General features: G+C 58.8%; 1 protein-coding gene across 5 annotated transcripts in view; it reads left to right on the forward strand.

The window, feature by feature from the left end:
• Window positions 1-1,119: 1,119 nt before the first annotated feature.
• KIF17 (kinesin family member 17) overlaps window positions 1,120-18,623 on the forward strand; it is a 52,680-nt gene continuing 35,176 nt past the window's right edge. For all 5 annotated transcript variants that reach the window (XR_009732015.1, XM_061394260.1, XM_061394271.1 and 2 more), the window contains exons 1-5: window positions 1,120-1,672; window positions 7,304-7,450; window positions 8,429-8,530; window positions 13,081-13,270; window positions 16,389-16,841. Coding sequence is in view for 4 of the 5 variants with exons in the window: in XM_061394260.1 (XP_061250244.1) it covers window positions 1,442-1,672; window positions 7,304-7,450; window positions 8,429-8,530; window positions 13,081-13,270; window positions 16,389-16,841 (1,123 nt within the window). In the remaining variant the exon portion in view is untranslated. The remainder of the gene's footprint in view (window positions 1,673-7,303; window positions 7,451-8,428; window positions 8,531-13,080; window positions 13,271-16,388; window positions 16,842-18,623) is intronic.

Raw genomic sequence — 18,623 nt, forward strand, 5'->3', positions numbered from 1 at the left:
AGATAATTTCTATGCAAACAGGAGTCTAGAGGAGGTGGGGTTGGAGTGGGGCTCTTCTAGAGGAATTTGTGCTGGGGTCGGGGTGGGATGGGGAGAGAGGCCAGGCAGCCTCTCCAGCCAAAGGACTTTGGCTCTCAAAATTTTTTGTTTTCTATCTTCAGCTTGAGTCTTAATACAGAGGGCAGCATTAGAGGGAAGCTTTGCTCTGGCATCGCCCGGTGTTGGGGTGCAGGGGGCGCTGTGACAGGCTCTGGGGCAGCCTTTCCGAGTCAATACAGGGATGTGGATAAAGGGCAGCAAGGTCCCTGTCGCCGTTGTCGGTAAGTCTCTAACCCCCGAGGGAGGCCACTCCTCTGATGTCTCCTGGTGGGGGCTCCCCTGGGCCACCTCTAGCAAGGTGGTTAACCTCTCAGAACTGGGGCTGTGCGGACTGGAAAAGAACGGCTGTGCAGCGTCTAGTGAAGGCTATGGTTTTTCCAGTGGTCACGTATGGATGTGCGAGCTGGACTATAAAGAAAGCTGAGCGCCGAAGAATTGATGCTTTTGAACTGTGGTGTTGGAGAAGACTCTTGAGAGTCCCTTGAACTGCAAGGAGATCCAACCAGTCTATCCTAAAGGAGATCAGTCCTGAATATTCATCGGCAGGACGGATGCTGAAGCCGAAACTCCAATACTTTGGCCACCTGATGCAAAGAGCTGACTCAGCATCAGGGAAAGACTGAAGGCGGGAGGAGAAGGGGACGACAGAGGATGAGATGGTCGGATGGCATCGCCGACTCAAAGGACATGAGTTTGAGCAAACTCCGGGAGTTGGTGATGGACAGGGAAGCCTGGCGTGCTGCAGTCCCTGGGGTCGCAAAGAGTCGGACACGACTGAGCGATTGAACTGAACTGGGCAGCCCCTGGCACTGAGTCAGCAGACGCGTGGACAAAGTCAGCGCGGGTCCCGCACGAGAGCGCACCAGCCTTCAGCACGATCGCTGGGAACGTCAGCACGAGCGCTGGGAACGTCAGCACGTGCGGCTTCCTCCGGTGCGCGGGGCGCAGGCGGCAGGGAGCCGCGCGCTGTGACGCCCCCGGCGTTGCCCAGCAACCGCGGACGCCGCGGCAACGTGCGCGCGAACGAGCGGGCGGTTGGGGCGGCTCCGGGGGCCCGGGTCCTGCGGCGGCGCCTACAGCGCGGATCCGCCACTGCCCCCCGCCCCCCGCCCCCGCCCGGGCCGGACCTCAGGGAGACGGGCGAGCCCGGCGCGGGAGGAGGCGGCGGCTCCGGCTCGGCTCCTTCGGCTCCCCCGCCGCCCAGCTTCCTCCTCGTCTCCGGCGCCCCCCGAGGAGCCCGGTCCCCGCCGCCGCGCGGGCGCTGGCCCCGCCCCCTGGCCCGGGCTGCTGGGGCGTCCCGTGCGGGCCGCCCCTGGGGGACCCCCGCCGCCGCGGCGGCGCCATGGCCTCGGAGTCGGTGAAGGTGGTGGTGCGCTGCCGCCCCATGAACCAGCGGGAGCGGGAGCTCAACTGCCATCCGGTAGTGACAGTGGACTCCGCTCGCGGCCAGTGCTTCATCCAGAACCCGGGCGCCGCGGACCAGCCCCCCAAGCAGTTCACCTTCGACGGCGCCTACTACATGGACCACTTCACCGAGCAGATCTACAACGAGATCGCCTACCCGCTGGTGGAGGTGAGGGCCCCCGCTTCCCCAGGAGACCCTCTGGGCAGGACCTGGGGCCCCTCGGAAGGCTCCTGAGGGCCGGCGCTGCCCCCCCAGGCCGGGCGGGAAGGCTCTTCTGGAGGGGCCGCAGGTGGACAGCGGCAGGCTGAAGACTTCCGTCCCCTCAGGAGACAGCTGGAAGCCACCCGCAATGTCTGTCTGGGTCCCCCACTGCCCCTGGTGCCAAGGCTGGTTCTCACCCCATCCTTCCGCCGTTCCCCACAGGAACTCCAGCCCCCGCGACCACTTGCCTCCCACCCTCACCCAGGCAGCCTCAGGACTCCTCTGAAAACTCCGATCACTTCCCCAGCCTCCCAAGAGCCCCGGGTCCTCCTCAGCCTCCCCCTTCTCCTCTCGCCTCTGCTCTGCCCTGGCCCCCGCTTTCTGCCCTCAGCACCCGGAGTCTTCTCCGTCATCACCCCCGCTCCAGCTTCCTGAGAGGCCCGTCAGGCTACAAGCTTATATATATGTGTGTGTGTGGAGGGAGGAATCTCAATTCTGCAGAGAGAAGGCTTTGACCAGGCCTTGGACTCGGAGGAGCGAAACCCTCGACGTTTGGTCTGACTTACCTTCCTCCCTGGCGCTGGAAGAATGGGGAGGCAACAGCAGTTCTCACACCTTCACGGGGCTTTTGCTTGTCTTCACCCACTCATGCTAAGGAGCTTCTTGGAGCTGCAGGGCAGGGAGGCTGCCATATCACAGAGGGGAGGCTGAGGCCCGGAGGGAGGAAACTGCTGAGCTCCCACAGAGAGTTTCTGAGGAGACGGGGCTACACCTGGTGTTTTCTGGCCAAGGGTTCTTTCCTCGCTATTGCCATCTTCCCAGTTGGACGGCAAATTCGCTAGTGAAGTGAGATGTCAGGATGTGAGGTGTTGTTCCAGGCAAAAAGAAAAGTTGAAGAATTGCTGCCTGTACCCCACTGCCCATGAGGATACCTGGGGCTCTGGGGAGTCTGGCAGCGGAGAAACTAGTTTGACTTCTCTAACCCAGTGTTTCCGAAAGGCGTTTTCCCTGGAGCCTTTCTGCTTTGGCCAGCAGGCCAGCTAACATTCCCCAGCGCACCTCCTTGGGCTATGGTCAGAACCCCTTGTGGGGGTTGAAGTGTTCCGGACCCCAGAGCCCCCCAGCAGTGAGGGTGTGACTGGAGGTGATGCCCAGGGGAAGAGGGCAAATCTCCCCAGACATTGGTCCTGGGCCCCAGGGGTGGCCAGGCTCCCCTGCCATCCTGGACTCTGAGGATCTAAGGGACCAGAATGGGTGGCCTGCTCCCGCCCCCACCCCGGGGTCCTTGAATGTCCACCTGGTGGCAGGCGCTCACTCTTCCTGGAGTAGCCCGCTCCCCCCTTTGCTTCTTAACTCCTGCAAGACCCTTCTGCACAGTGAATCAGAGCCAGACTCCCTGACACTTTCAGCTCTCTGCCCTGCCTCTGTCCCGGGGCACCCAGAACACCTCTGCTTCCTGGTCCAGGGTCGGTCCCTGAGAGATGGGAAGATTCTGAGATTGAGTTCTCCTTGGCCTTGGCTTCTCCAGGGTCTCAGCCTGCTCATACATCCCCCTCCTCACCCTGGAAATAATTCCCCTGAGCACGCCTCCCTCGTCGGGGTCCCCAAGAAGCCCACGCCCAGAGGGGGAACACCTCAGATCTCCCCTCCAGCCCCCACTCCTGTCGCGAGTGCACTGCTACAGGGATGTCTGCCTCTGGGCATCCCACGGAGCCTCAGGCTCAGCAGGACATACGTTCATTTTCATTAATTCACTCAGCCAACAAAGAGCATCTCCATACCAGGCCCCATCCAAGGCATGGAGCAATAATAACAGCACCTTCCCTCAGCGAGCTCACAATTGGGTGGAGGAGCAGCTAACCTAGTAGCTGCAAGCCAGGGTGATGAGTGGGAAGAGAAGCCATGGGGACTTTGGAAGAACAAAGAAGACTAGCAAACCTGGGCTTGGAGGGGATGGGCAGGCAGGGAGGACTTCCTGGAAGCAGTGAGGTCTAAACTGAGGCCAGAAGGATGAGAGGGTCAGCCAGGCAAGAAGGTGGAGGAGAGGGCCTTTCAGGTGGAGACCAAACCATTTGATCTTCGCCAGACTCCGTGGACATACATAAAACTGGGATTATCATTCCTGATGAGGAAACTGAAGCCTTGAGCATCCTAGAATGAGTTAGGGGCGATTTTGACTGCAGAGCTAGGTCCCCAGGCTCCATCCTGTGAATTGTACACAAAGCACAGTGAGGAGCAACTGCAAAGGGCAAGCTGTGTGTGTCTTAGGCAAGGCAGCTGTGTGTCTGTCCTGCTGGGCTCTGACCGCCTCCAGGGGGCCTCTTGCCCAGGTCCTTCCCTGCAGATCCTACTGCACGAAGCCCCCAGCGCTTCAGACTGACCCTTCCTGCCCTCCCCTCCTTCCCCTTCCCTTGCCTTGCCTTCTCTCCCACTTAAATCCAGACCTGATTTCTCTGTCACTGGGTGACCTCTTCCACCCCAGACCCATCTTTCAGCCAACTCAGCACAGCCTACCCTGAACTCATCCCCTCCACGCCCAGCTTTCTGCTTGGCCTCTGGTCCTTTTCCCACCCAGTCGCTATTCCCTGTCTCCATCCTCCTGCTTCACACCCATGGCCTTAGAGTCACCTCTGATGAGCCTCTGCCCAACCCACCCAGGGGCCTGGTGCTATGGACAGGCCAAGGATAGGCCTGGTTTCCAGAGACATCGACGCGGTAGAATTTGGCTCCTCGATGGAACACAGTGCTGTTTGTTCGGGAGAGGATAGGGAGCATGAGGCAATTTAGCACAGATGCTAAGTAGAAAAAATCTGACCTCTAATAGCAGCCTCACGGGAATTATTGCAGAGGATGACACCAAGTTATAAAGATGGTCAACCAACAGTTTGATTTCATGAAAATCATCCAGTAAACAGTAATATGGGGAACTTGGCAAAGCCTGGGAGGACAGAGTGGCGACACTCAGGACCCGCTCCACGCGTGTGTGTCCCTGGCAGGTCTGGCGTATCACTTAATGGGTGAAGCATTTTTGAAACTTTATGTTTTGCCTTAAGAATGCAGGTAAAGTTGTCTTCCACTTCACTCCACAGTAGCGTGGTTCTGCAGAACTTCCTGCAGTGGTGGAAATGTTCTGGATCTGAGCTGTCCAATTAGGGACCGCCAGCCATACATGGCAAGTGAGCACTTGACATGAGGTTAGTGCTTTTGAGGAACTGAATCTTAGTTTTATTTAATCGTAAGTTAAATTTAAGTAACCGCATGTGGCCAGTGGCTACCTCCGGGGATGGCACAGCTCTCGAGCCAGCCTTTCCAATATAAATGTAACATGAGCCACAGACAAAATTTAAAGTTTTCTAGTAGCCACGTTTTAAAAGGGCTTCCATGGTAGCTCAGCTGGTAAAGAATCTTCCTGCATTGCAGGAGACCCCAGTTTAATTCCTGGGTCGGGAAGATCCTCTGGGGAAGGGATAGGCTATCCACTCCAATATTCTTGGGCTTCCCTGGTGGCTCAGATGGTAAAGAATCTGCTCACAATATGAGAGACCTGGGTTCGATCTCTGGGTGGGGAAGATCCTCCAGGGGAGAGCAGGGCAACCCACTCCAGTTCTCTTGCCTGGATAATCCACATGGACAGAGGAGCCATGGATGGGGTCACAAAGAGCCGGACATGACTGAGTGACTAAGCACAGCACATTTTAAAAAGTGAAAGGAAACAAGGAAAATTAATTTTAATGATACATTTTATTTGGCCCAGTAGAATCCCAAATATCATTTCAAGAAAGCCTGACAATAGATATTATCATGGCATAATAGCTATCAGAGATATCTTACATTCTTTCTTCACTGTAAGCCTTCGAAATCAGGTGTGTGTTTCACACTTACAGTGGGTCTCAATTTAGGTGCTGAAGTGTCAACAGTTCAAATGAAATGAAACACAAAAAGTAAATTCGTGTTTAATGGGAAACCATTTTACACTGCTTTGGTTTTTAAATGGAAAATTTTACATTTTAAAAATTTTAAACAATATTTTAAAGTTTTAGCCTTCCTCAGTGGCATGAAGCACCCTTCTGGTGTGCCTGATGGCTGCCCTACTGCACCGCGCATGTGAAATATTTACTTTGGTATTGAACCCCTCCTCCAGGCCTGGGTGGCATTGGTAGTCCAGGCACTGCCGCATGTTGTCCCTGGGCTCCGGGTGCCCCCGCCTCTGGCCGTCTGGTTGGGTGACTGGTCTGCCATCGCTTCTGCTCCCCCCACCACCCCACCCAGGGCCGTCTGATGAGCTGTGGATCGTGACTTCTGGTCTTCCTTCCCCCGCAGCCCCTGGGGACCCCGAGCCCTGCAGTGGTCTGCAGGACGGGTCTTTGCAGATGCCAGCTGGGCCCTCAGGGCCTGGGCACAGCTCTCTGGGCCCACATTCTGGCACAGGAGTCCCCCTCCCCATGCTAAGTTCTAGAATTTGTGGTCTCATGAGCTGGGTGAGGGAGGACAGGGAGGACAGGGAGTGCGGTGTCTTCCTTGTTTGGGGCTTGGTCCCCAACCGGAACACGGTCCCCCCGCAGAGAAGAGAGACGTAACCTATGCAGTGAACAATGGCCTCGGTGAACGAGGGTCACCCTGGGGGAATGCCACCACCCTGGTTTGCCGCCTCCTCCTTCCCAGCTTCGTCTCCATCCCCCTCGCCCCAGGTCTGCCTGCTCTCAGCCTCCCGCCTGGCCCCTCACGGCTTTGCTCCAGCCGTCACCTCAGCCCTGAAAGCCTTCCTCCTCCTCTCACCTGTCGAAATCCAAGCCATCCTTTCTGTTACCCTGTTCTCCGCCCTCGCCCACCTGCCCGGAAAGTTTGCCTGGCTCTTCCCGCACTTTCCGTCTCTGCCTCTCCTCCCCCAGCCTGAACTCCATCATTGCACGCCCCTGCACCTCATAGAAGGACCATCCCCACACGTTCCAGCAGACACTTGGGTAGCACCTTCCTCCGTGTGCAGGGGGCACCTACCTCCGTGTGCAGGGGGCACCTACCTCCATGTGCCAGCACTTCGAGTGCCAGGGCAGGAAATCATTCCCAAGCACAGCTCTCAGTGGGCTTCCCTGGTGGCTCAGCGCTAAAGAATCCGCCTGCCAGTGCAGGAGACCTGGGTTCGATCCCTGGGTCAAGAAGATCCCCTGGAGAAATAAATGGCAACCCACTCCAGTACTCTCGCCTGGAGAATCATGTACAGAAGAGCCTGGCGGGCTGCAGTCCACGGTGTCAGAAAGAGTTGGACACGACCGAGCGACGAAGCAGCAGCAGCCCCGCCTCTCGGTGCTGTTCTGACCCTTTGGCACCGGTGAGGACACCGAGGCCCCGCGCCCCTGGATGAGAACAGGCCAAGGGCACAGGCAGCAGAGGATGGCACCAGGCTCTTAGCCAGACACAAGGACGGTCCCCTACCCCACCAGTGGAGCCGCCTCCATCTCTGCACGGCCCACCCCACCCGGCGCCACCATGGTGGGAGAACTGGGCAGGGGGTGGGCGGTGCGCCCGTCCCTGCGTCAGGAGGTAGCCCTGAGCGCGGGCGTGCTGGGCCAGCTGAGCGCCCGGCGGTGTTCCCCCTCGCAGGGCGTCACTGAGGGCTACAACGGCACCATCTTTGCCTACGGCCAGACGGGCAGCGGGAAGTCCTTCACCATGCAGGGCCTGCCAGACCCGGCCTGCCAGAGAGGCATCATCCCCCGGGCCTTCGAGCACATTTTCGAGAGTGTCCAGGTAATGGGCCTGGTGGATGGCAGGGGCGGGGCTGGGCGCCCCAGGCATTACCATGAACAATCCTGGAGCACTTCTGACCTGGGATGTGGGATGTGGTCAGAGCCGGCCTAGCCGCGGCCCAGATGGGCAGAGGCAGGCTCTAGTTTCTGAAGCAGTGATGCGAGAACTTAAAGCTGAGAAAATTCTACCAGTTCTACGTTTTTCTCCAGCCATTTTTGGAGTTTTAACATTTCATGTGACATTTCATGTGGATATGATGACCCAGAGCGCTGGCCTGAGACATGGCTGTAAATAATCAGAGCTTCCCCTTTGCATGGTCCAGGTGCTGCAGACCAAGCACTGTGCAGAACACTTTGCATAATTATCTCGCTATGACCCTAGCCCAGGAGGTAGCTGTTACCCTCATTTTTGATATAGGGAAACCAAGACCGGGAGCCCTTATGGGCTGGGCCCAGACCAGTGATCCCGGTGTCCAGATGGCAGGTGAGCCATGCCCTGCTGCCCACTCGTGAAGGCTCAGAGATTCCTGCATCTGAGAAATGACAAAGCAGGGACTAGTCAGCTGCAGAGCCCGCTGTATTGCACCTGGGACTCATTCTGATGACTGGCAAGCAACTGGAAGAGCTGCCAGGGATTGGCCCAGGGCGGGTGCTGGATCCGGGCCTTAAACCCACAGTCTCCTCTCTCTACCTTCACAGTGGGGGGCCCTCTCCTGCCTCCTTTCCCACGAGGCCTGTAGAGTGCAGAGGGAGTGTGAGTCCTTAGCAGCATGAAATGATGCCACTCTGAGACGCTTGAGGGCCCAGCCAGCCAGAGAGGAGGGGACCGCTTGCCAGGCAGGCAGGGCCAGGTGAGGTCAGGGACACCTCCCCCCTTGACGTCCCGCCTCCTGCCGCCGTGTCTTGCCATGATGTCTCTGCGTGACGACCAGGCAGCGGGTGTTCAGGTGTCTCTGTTCTTCCCGGCCGCTCCCTGCAGTGTGCAGAGAACACCAAGTTCCTGGTCCGGGCCTCCTACCTGGAGATCTACAATGAAGATGTCCGGGACCTGCTGGGCACAGACGCCAAGCAGAAGCTGGAGGTGTGTTGGGTGCAGCCCTGGCTGGGGTGGGCGAGGGGGTCCTGGAGGAGATATAGGGAAGGGTGCCCAGGGCCCGCTAGTCTGCCCAGCCCTGCCAAGATGGGCAAAGCAGGCCTGACCCCTTGGGGAGCCCAGCAAGACCAAGTCACCTGCCAGGACTGGACAGCCGGGTGGTTAGCAAGGCTGGGCCAGGTCTGGGACCTCTGGGCAAGGCTAGGCCATGTCTCCTATCTGAGACTCTAAATGCCAGACGGGCCCGGTCCAGTTCCAGGAGGAGCCTGAGGAGGGGAGACCAACCGAGATCTGTGGCCAGCATGCCAGTGACTGCTCCCAGACTCTGGGTCGTCTTATCTGAGCACTGGACCTTCCCACCGAGAGGCCCACAGCCAGCGGTGGAGGTTGACCTACCTTCCCCAGTCCAGAGTCAGCATGCCTGCGCTGGGGCAGTGTCAGTCCTTAATGAGCATCAGTCTTGGGAGGTTGCTATGGAGATCCCCATCCTGTAGATGGGGAAAGGAGGCTGGGAAAGAGATGGGGACTTGCCTGAGGCCAGTGGGTTAGGAAGCTCCAGAGTCAGGGTTGGACATTTTGTGTGGCTCAAACTGCCTGAATCTCCCTGGGGCACAGGCCTTGACAGCCAGTGTGGGGTGGGGGCAGAAGCAGATAAGGGGCTGCTGATAAGGTCCAGAAGCAGTTAAGGTCCAGTCCTCTGGACCCTCCCCAGCCTCCAGACTGAACCGGACATGGCGACCTGGTTCCCGCCCCACCCCCATCCACGTGGGACAGGGCTGTTTTCCCTGCTCAGCTCCAGAGCCCCCCCACTTGCCTCTAGACACCCCACCACCACCCCCTCCCCGCACTTGTCCTGGCTTCATTTGGAGGGGCCGTGAGTTCCTCTGACCTGCAACCATTAAATGCCCCACCCGAACACATCTGACCCCCAAGGAGCAGCTATTTTGGAAAAAAAACAATTTTGGGGGTACACTTTTTTGTTTGTACTGATCACATGGTGGAAAAAATAAAATTAGAGCCAGAAAGACCCTTGCTGCTGCTGCTGCTAAGTCGCTTCAGTCGTGTCCGACTCTGTGCGACCCCATAGACGGCAGCCCACCAGGCTCCCCCGTCCCTGGGATTCTCCAGGCAAGAACACTGGCGTGGGTTGCCATTTCCTTCTCCAGTGCATGAAAGTGAAAAGTGAAAGTGAAGTCACTCAGAGAGCTTCTAAATCCACAATCCTTTCGTGGTGGAGATGAGGAAACTGAGTCCCAGGGAGGGGAAGGGACTTGGCCAAGGTCACACAGCAAGTTGCTAGTAATGGTATTGGTACCAGAGCGTGCGGGATCTGAGTGGTCAGGTGATTTTTCTTCCCAGACTTTTTGGGGTGGGCAGTATAGGAAACCTGGGGGCCATGAGAAGCCAGCAACGGGGTTCCATTCGAGGGAGGGATGTCCATGAGTCGATGCATCCATTCAGCAGATGGCTGACCTGAGAAATGCCAGCGCACAGACCACGGCAGGTCCACCTCCTGTGTGCCAGCTCCCCCAGTCCCTGTCCAGACCAGGACCTACCCCAGCCCCCTCCTCCTCAGCTCCTCGCAGACACAGCGCTTTGCCCTTTCTGTACAGGAGCCTCCAGCCACCCGCTGCGGTCTTTCCACTGTCTTCTCTCTCCTGGAGCTTGAGCAGCCGAGTCATCACTCAGCCCCCAGACAGGGAAATGGGGACAGCAGCAGGGGGTCCGCTCCCCTTCCTCCCCACCCTGGACGCTAGGATGGGCTAGGCTAACCAGGACCTGGCGGGGGTGGTGCCCGGGCTGGCAGCTACATGCACTAGGCTAACCAGGACCTGGAGGGGGGGGTGCCCGGGCTGGCAGCTACAGGCACTTGGTCCAGCTGGCCTCCAGGTCTCCAGCCTGGTAAGCCGGGCTGCCTGGAGGTGGAGGGTCGCCTATAACTGATGTGCTCGGAGACACCAGCCTTGGGTGCACCGGACTCTCCCGGGAGGTGCAGCCGGGTTCTTGTGTCAGCCTGACCATAGCCTCAGGAGGAGCTGCTGTTTCTATCCTTGATTACAGGAGAGGAGCCTAAGACTTCTTGTTGCCTAGGTGCGAACCGGCCCCAGGGCACAGTCAGTAAAGGACAGAGGTGGAATTTGCCCCCAGGTGGCCAGGCTCTGCGGCACAGCGCAGGGCCTGATAATTCTGGTCATTAGAGGAGGTTGGATCGGCTGGGGTCAGCAAGGGATCTGGGGAAGCAGATTATACCCCCTCCCCCCAACCACCACAAACCGCCCTCAGAGAACCCTGCTTAGCACTGGGTAGCGAAGGTGTCTGAGGGGCTGCAGGCATCCGGCCAGTGTGGCTGGACCCCCCTCCTCCACAGGGACGCATCCTGACTCGACCGACCTGCGTGGTCCTGCTCCTGTGCACAGCGGGAGCTCCTGCTCACCTGCCACATCCCAGCTGGTTGCCATGGCGACCGAGCCCGGCCTGGCATTTGGGAGGAGCAGTTACCAAGGAACGCAGGCCACAGCTGGCGGCTGACACTCTGGAGGAGGGTGGGGGAGGGAACAGCAGGCGCCAGGGGGAGGGCTCAAGAGATGAGGTAGGGCCTAAAAATAGGGGTGGGGGAGACCCTTATGTCAGGGTTAACTCTCTGTGGAGAGCGATGGCCTCACCTCCATATCTGGGTTCACTGAACCCCCTCCAAGCTCCCTCAGAGCTTTCTTTAGATCCACTCTCTTTTTAACCCTCCCAATGGCCCTGTTTATCATCCTCACTTTACAGATGGACTTCCCTGGTGGCTCAGACAGTAAAGCATCTGCCTATAATGAGGGAGACCTGGGTTCAATCCCGGTCGGGAAGATCCCCTGGAGAAGGAAATGGCAACCCACTCCAGTACTCTTGTCTGGAATATCCCATGGATGGAGGAGCCTAGTGGGCTACAGTCCAAAGAGTCAGACACGACTGAGTAACTTCATTTTCACTCTAAAGATGAGACCGAGGCCAAAAGAGGCAAAGTGACTTCCCTAAAAAGTAGCAAGTCAGGACCAAGTGTCTAGCACGGGCCTGTCTGAGTACAGATGAGAAGCTGCATTCTTCCTGAGGCTGGGAGCAGCCATCCCCTCCCCCGTGCCCACCATGTGCCCTGCTGGCGTCTAGGCTGCAGTGTGGGCACACCTCCCAGGCCTCCCTCCAGCCCTGCTCGGTGGGCTGCGACTCCCGCTTCTGGCCTTTGAGCTCCATCCTCACAGCCACCTCCAAGGTCAAGGTCTGCCCTGTGTCATCCTCCAGGGTACTGCAGTGAAAGTGAAGGTCATTCAGTCGTGTCTGGCTCTATGTGACCCCGTGGACTATACAGTCCGTGAAATTCTCCAGGCCAGGATCCTGGAGTCGGTAGCCTTTCCCTTCTCCAGTGGATCTTCCTGACCCAGGGATTGAACCCAGGTCTCCCGCACTGCGGGCAGATTCTTCACCCCCTGAGCCACCAGGGAAGCCGCTGCAGACTCTGTCCTAATCCCAGCCTCGTCCACTGCCGCCTCCAGCAAGTCAGTCACTTAGCCTTTCTGTGCCTCGGCGGCTTAACTGTTCCCTGAGACCCGATCCTTCAGTCTGGGTCTGGCTCCTTCTCCAGACTGGGGCTGCCAGGGCAAGCCAGTGCTGGCCACCCTCACTCACCGCCCCACCCGCCCCCTGACTCTGCAGCAGGGGTCCAACCCCACCTGGGACGCTGTAGCTGCCCTGGGGCACAGCACACGAGCCTGCCCTGGCCCAGAGCAGCAGACAGATGACTTCTGTCCCAGTTCATTCTTGCTCCTGCCAGAGTGGTTTGTATTTCCTCTCACACTGGAAAAATATTGAGTTTCACAGCTCTGTGTCAGCAACACAACAGCTTGGCTGCCTGGAGAGCGAGCGGGCAGCAGTCAGATAAATTAATTTACTCACTGCTGTCCTGCTGAGGGCTGGAGGGAGCCATGGGCCAAGCTGAGCTGTGGGCCAGCGGGGACTCTGGGCAGCAGACAGCCCTTCACACGCCATGGTCCACGGGTTTGGGAACATTCCTGTTGCCCTGGAGCCGCGGCAGAGAGACGCGGGCAGAAGCCATGTTGGCAAGGCAGGCAAGAAGCACTCAGAGCCCTTGGGTGAACGATCACCGGGTCAGCCCCCTGGGGGCTGAATCCCCAGACGGGAAACCGCCTCCACAGCCAGGGCACCAACAGCCGCAGTGAGGCCCACGGCGGCCGTTCGTGGAGCACTGGCCAGGCGCCAGGCACTGCCTGCCGTGCATCGTACGGGCCTTAGTTTACAGTCCCCGCTGCCTCCCTAGGAAATGTCCATTTCACAGATGTGGAAACTGAGGCTCAGGGAGGTGATGTAGCCGGTGCGAGGTCGCACAGAGGAAGTGGCGGGGGTGATCTTGAGGCTGTTCTACCTGGTCTGTGACAGGAATTCGAGGTGCCAACCTGCCCTGCAGGAGGGCAGACGTGGTGGGCACTGACTGGGCCCTTCCCTGGGTTCCCTGGGGAGCCCTGACCCGAGCCTCCTGCCCGCAGCTGAAGGAGCACCCGGAGAAGGGGGTGTACGTGAAGGGGCTGTCCATGCACACGGTGCACAGCGTGGGCCAGTGCGAGCGCATCATGGAGGCGGGCTGGAAGAACCGCTCGGTAGGCTACACCCTGATGAACAAGGACTCCTCTCGCTCCCACTCCATCTTCACCATCAGCATCGAGATCTACGCCGTGGGTGCGTGAGGCCGGGCGGGGTTGGAGGGGGCGGGCCTCCCGAGCCGGGCACCCACTCCTAAGCACCCCAGACCCTTCACCTCTCAGAGCCACCAGGGCCCCAGCTGGGAGGAGATGCTGGGATCGCCTGGAGGAATCGCACGAGGCCCATCCCTGTGCCGGGACCCATGTCTAAAGGAGAGACAGCGTTACCACCACCAGTAATAGCACCGGCAGTTGCAGTGTGCGCTTGCCGCCTGCCTGGCAATGCGTGTGCGTTGGCCCATGTGCTCCTTACACCCCAGGGGGTGGACACATAGCATCCCCATCTTACAGATGAGGAAGCTGAGGTCACACAACTAGAAAGCCTCTGAGCTGGGCCCCTGTCCCAGGGGTCTGTCCCCCAGAGCATGTGCCACCCAGAACTCGTGTTGTGGTTTTTTTTTTCCACCCAGAACTTTAGAGTATTTGTTTATTTTGGCTGCATCGGGTCTTAGCTGCTGCACGCATGCTCTTTGTTGTGGGACCAGCTATCTAGTCGTGGCTCCCAGGCTTGGTTGCCTCACGGCACGTGGGATCTTATTATAACAGTTCCCCAACTGGGATCAAACCTGCGTCCCCTGCCCTGGAAGGCAGATACCTAACCACTGGACCACCAGGGAAGTCCCCGCCGCCCAGAACTTCTGGATTCTCCTCTTTCTGTGATGTTCTCTACTCCTGAGCCACCTCACTCTTCCTTTTTTTTTTTTCTTCTTCCTGGAAGTGTTACTGAGAAGGGGAAGAGGAAAGATAGGAAGAAGTACTCGTTTATTTCAGGTCACCTGTGGATGCTGTGCTGAGCCCTTTTCACACTTCATTCTGTTGAAGTCTCACAGCAGAGACCTAAACGCAGGCAGGCATTACAACTCCCACTGACAGGTCAGGAAGAGGAGGCTCTGAGAGATTAGGGACCTGCTGGGTTCAGGGTCCCGCTTAAGTGCTGCAAGTCACTGCTTAACTGCTAAGAGGTGGAGCTGGGACTTGAACCCAGGTTGCTTTGACATCTGGGTTTTCCCCATTCACACTGCAGCTGCCTCCGAGTGTGTGGTTCATTCATCCCAGACAGAACTTCGGAGAGCAGTGGAGCAGGGAGCAGCCTCAGCTCACGTAGGAACGTAGTTCTGGAGAGATCCCGGCCCAAGGTCAAGCCCTGGGTCGCTGGAAGTCCACGCAGCATGATGCCCAGCTGTGGGCTGACCTGGCCCCAGGCCAACACCCCTGGACCAGAGTTGCCCCCCGGGGGCAGACATGGGGTCTGGAGTGACGGTCTCATCTTCATGTGATGATGCTGTGGGTGGGGAGCTGGGACTCAGCCAGGTGAGGACAGATGAGGAGGGGAGGGGAGCGCGGCCCTGTCGGGGCTTCTCGGTCTCTGCAGATGAGTTTGCAGGACAAGGCAGGCTGCCTGCAAGCAGGTTTTTTAAAGAATTTTTAAGATGTTTATTGTTTTCATGATAAAAGAGGTTCAAATAAAGATATTTAGGAGTTAAGAGAAAAGTAGGGAAAATTACAAACACAGCCCATGTTAACATCTAAGCATGTATTCTTTTGGTCCTTCTTTTCCCTATGAAAATTTTAAACACAACTGAATCTTAAGTTTCTTCCCCATGCCGTCCTTACGAATGTCCCCACATCATTCTTGCCACATCTTCCTGACCACGGGCGGTGGGTGGGCGGTCCTCCTCTCCCCACCCCTCTGCAAGGTCTTAACGCCCATTCCCAGTTTCTCTGTGTTGTAAACGTGCAGCAATGAACATTTTTGTGCACAAAGCCTTTTCTGCTCTTAGAGTCACCTCAGATTCCCTGGAGCAGGCCTCCTGGGAGGAGGGTGCAAATCTGTCTAAGGCACCTGGTACATTCTGCAAAGAGCTGTCCAGAAGGGTGTTTCCAAGTCCTTTCTGCCTGCTGCTGCTAAAAAAAAAAATAGCCCAAAGAATCAAGCCCTTTGCATGCCCAAGACTCCACTAGGCATCAGCCAGACCTTTTCTTCACTTCGGGTAGCTGTGTTCCTGGGCAAAGCTGGGACAGTTCTGGTTTCAATGAGCAGGAAACCAGGAAGGAAGTTCCCTCCTCTGCCCTCATCTCACTCCAAGAGCACTTGCTGTGTGGCAGGCGCGACCCTTGAGGGTGGTCTTGGGTTCCCCTGTTACCGAGAGAAAGGCTGAGACGCAGTTAGCTCCCTGAGGCCTGCAGCTCCCAAGGGATGGAACCCAGACTGGATCCCTCTGGTCTTCACAAGCGATGCTCTGGGCCCCTGCTCCCGAGGTACCCGGCACCTGGGTCTGCCTGCCAGCTCAGCCGTGGTCCCTGCGGACCTGGGCGTGTTCTCGGGGCATGAAGGCCCGCTGTGTGCCGCGCCTGGAGTGGGCTCTGTGACAGCGCTGTCTGTTTACCCGTTCCATCAGCCAGCCCAGATGGGGATTTGTCGTCAGCCTCATTTTGTCGGTGTGAGAATCAAAGATCAGGGCAGCATATGGCTCTGCCAAGGTCACACAGCAAGTAGGAGGCAGGGCTTGGATGGGAACTGGGTCCCAGGGTCTCCGAAGCCGATGCTTTTCTGCGTTGAAGGGCGGCAGCTTCCTGGAGACCCAGGCCCTTACCCCACGCCCCACCTCCCACCCTGCACCGCCTTTGTCTCACAGGAAACACGAAGGAGCTGTCACAGTGGCAGCAAGAGACCCCGGGCACACAGGGAACAGCGTGCACCTCCAGCCCCTGCTCCCTGGAGGGTCGGCCCTGGGTTCTGGCCTTAAATCTGCTGCTTAGCAAGCCATGACCTTGGGCGAGTCACACGCTCTTTCTGAGCTTCACTTTTCCCGCCTGTAACATGGGCACAGCCATGACCTTGGGCGAGTCACACGCTCTTTCTGAGCTTCACTTTTCCCGCCTGTAACATGGGCACAGCCATGACCTTGGGTGAGTCACACGCTCTTTCTGAGCTTCACTTTTCCCGCCTGTAACATGGGCGCAATCCTAGTGGCCCTCTTAGTGGGGCTCCTCTGAGACCCTTGGTGGGTGGGGAGCACCCAGAGCCTCCTTCCTGCAGGGGGTCGCCGCACCCCAGGCCCCTCACCCCTCTGTCTGGTCTGGTCTGTCTGCAGACGAGCGGGGCAAGGACCACCTCCGCGCGGGCAAGCTGAACCTGGTGGACTTGGCGGGCAGCGAGCGGCAGTCCAAGACGGGCGCCACGGGGGAGCGGCTCAAGGAGGCCACCAAGATCAACCTGTCTCTGTCGGCGCTGGGCAATGTCATCTCGGCCCTGGTGGACGGGCGCTGCAGGCACATCCCCTACCGGGACTCAAAGCTGACCCGGCTGCTCCAGGACTCACTGGGCGGCAACACCAAGACGCTGATGGTGGCCTGCCTGTCGCCCGCCGACAACAACTACGATGAGACGCTCAGCACGCTGCGCTACGCCAACCGCGCCAAGAACATCCGGAACAAGCCGCGCATCAACGAGGACCCAAAGGACGCCCTGCTGCGCGAGTACCAGGAGGAGATCAAGAAACTCAAGGCCATCCTGGCTCAGCAGATGGGCCCCGGCAGCCTGTCAGGTGGGCGGTGCGGTGGCGGGGGCGCCGGCAGGGTGGCTGGAGCCAGGAGCGCTCTGCCCTGTGTCTGCCCGCCTCCGGTTCCCCATCTGAGGGTCGTGGAAGCCATGCCCCACCTCCTCCCAGCTGCGTGTGAGCGTGGATTTTGAACAGCCAGGGAGAACCCTGCCTGGGGACGGCCCCCCGGGGGTGGAGGTATGTGCCCACCAACGCCCCAGGGAGAGGCCGGTCCTTCCGGGCCTGTCCCAGCAGCTGGAGGCTCCATCCCCGTTCCCTGCCTCCAGGCCGAGCATCGGTCCTCCCACCTGTCTGCCTGCTGGCTCAGTGGCAGCTGCAGAGTCGTGATGTTGCGCTGCTGAGCAGCGGGGTGACTGACTGACATCCCCGCCCCCCTGTCCCCCGCATCCTGCCTCCACTCCCAGAGGCAGTTTGGCTGTCACCCGGCAGGTGTCGATCCAGACCTGGAGCCTGGGCCTGCAGAGCCCTTGCTTGTGGCTGAGGGGCTCCAGGGTCATCTCTGTCTAAGAATTCCTGGGAGGAAGGGAGCGCCAAAGAACCTGAATCCATGGATCCATTTATCCACCTCCTCCCTTCCTCTCTGTCCATCATTCTCGGCCTGCACTGATCTTCTCATCCCCGCCTCCATCTACCCATCCACTCAGCCAGCCAGCCCGCCAGCCCACCCCCGCCCACTCCATCATTTACCCACCACCCTTCTCTCTGCCCACCCCACCCCTTCTCTCCGCCCACCTTATCTACCCTCCTCTCTGCCTGCTCATTCACTCCATCCTGCCATCCGATCTTGAATCTCTCTTTCCTCTCACCTCCCCCCACCCACTCACACCCCGATTGTGTGTGGCCCTGGGCCTGGCCTGGGGATCCAGACAGAGATGACTCAGATCCAGGTTCTGCCTCATGGTTAACCTAGTCTCCCGGGGGAGGGAAGGGACACTCCCGCAGAGGAGTGTGTGCCCCTCGGGCAGAGAGCTGGACAGGGCACTGCAGGGCAGAAGGGAGCGTGTGGGGCGGGGGGTGGGCCCTCAGGGAAGGCTTCGCAGAGGAGGAGGGGTGCTTGAGTCCAGCAGGTTGAGAATCTCCTTTTAGGATGAGGGTGGTCAGTCTGTGCAGGGAGGCACTAAAGTCTCAGGGGACTTTGGGGACCCACAAGGATTAATAGATCTTCTGGCTGCCTGGGAAGCTGCGTGGTGGGAGGTGCCCTGGGAAGCTGGGTGGTGGGAGGTGCCTGGGAAGCTGGGTGGTGGGAGGTGCCCAGGTGTAGGGACTGGCAGGGGCTGGCAGGGACGAAGTGAAGATGGCCTTGACCACCACGGTGAAGGCTTCCTCTTGGGCAGCCTGCCTTCTCCTCTTCCCCTCCAGCCCCAGGATAGGGGAGGGGACGCTCGATGGAGGAGGGGTGAGAGGCACCGGGAGGGAGTTGGGGCGCTCTGCTGGGCCCCCCCAACCCTGACGCAGCAGCTGCCATGCTTGCAGGCCTCCTGTGGTTACCACGGCAGACTTGGGCGGCTGTGTCCTGTCTCCCTGGATTCGGAGCGTGGAGCCCAAACAAGCTGGGATGATGGTGCCTGGCAGGCAGAGAGCCGAGAGCCAGGCAGTAACCGCTGCCTCACATTCTGGCTCCTTGGGGAAGTGACTTAGACCACTCCGAGCCTCAGTGTCCTCATCTGTGAAACGGGTCACCCGCCTTGCAATGGCTGTGGGGCAGTTGGGAGGACTGCACGAGATGGTTCATGTGTGGGCTTCGCCCAGAACTTGTCCCGTAAGGCT

The sequence above is a fragment of the Bos javanicus genome, chromosome 2, assembly GCF_032452875.1.
Source record: "Bos javanicus breed banteng chromosome 2, ARS-OSU_banteng_1.0, whole genome shotgun sequence".
Classification (NCBI taxonomy): Eukaryota; Metazoa; Chordata; class Mammalia; order Artiodactyla; family Bovidae; genus Bos; species Bos javanicus.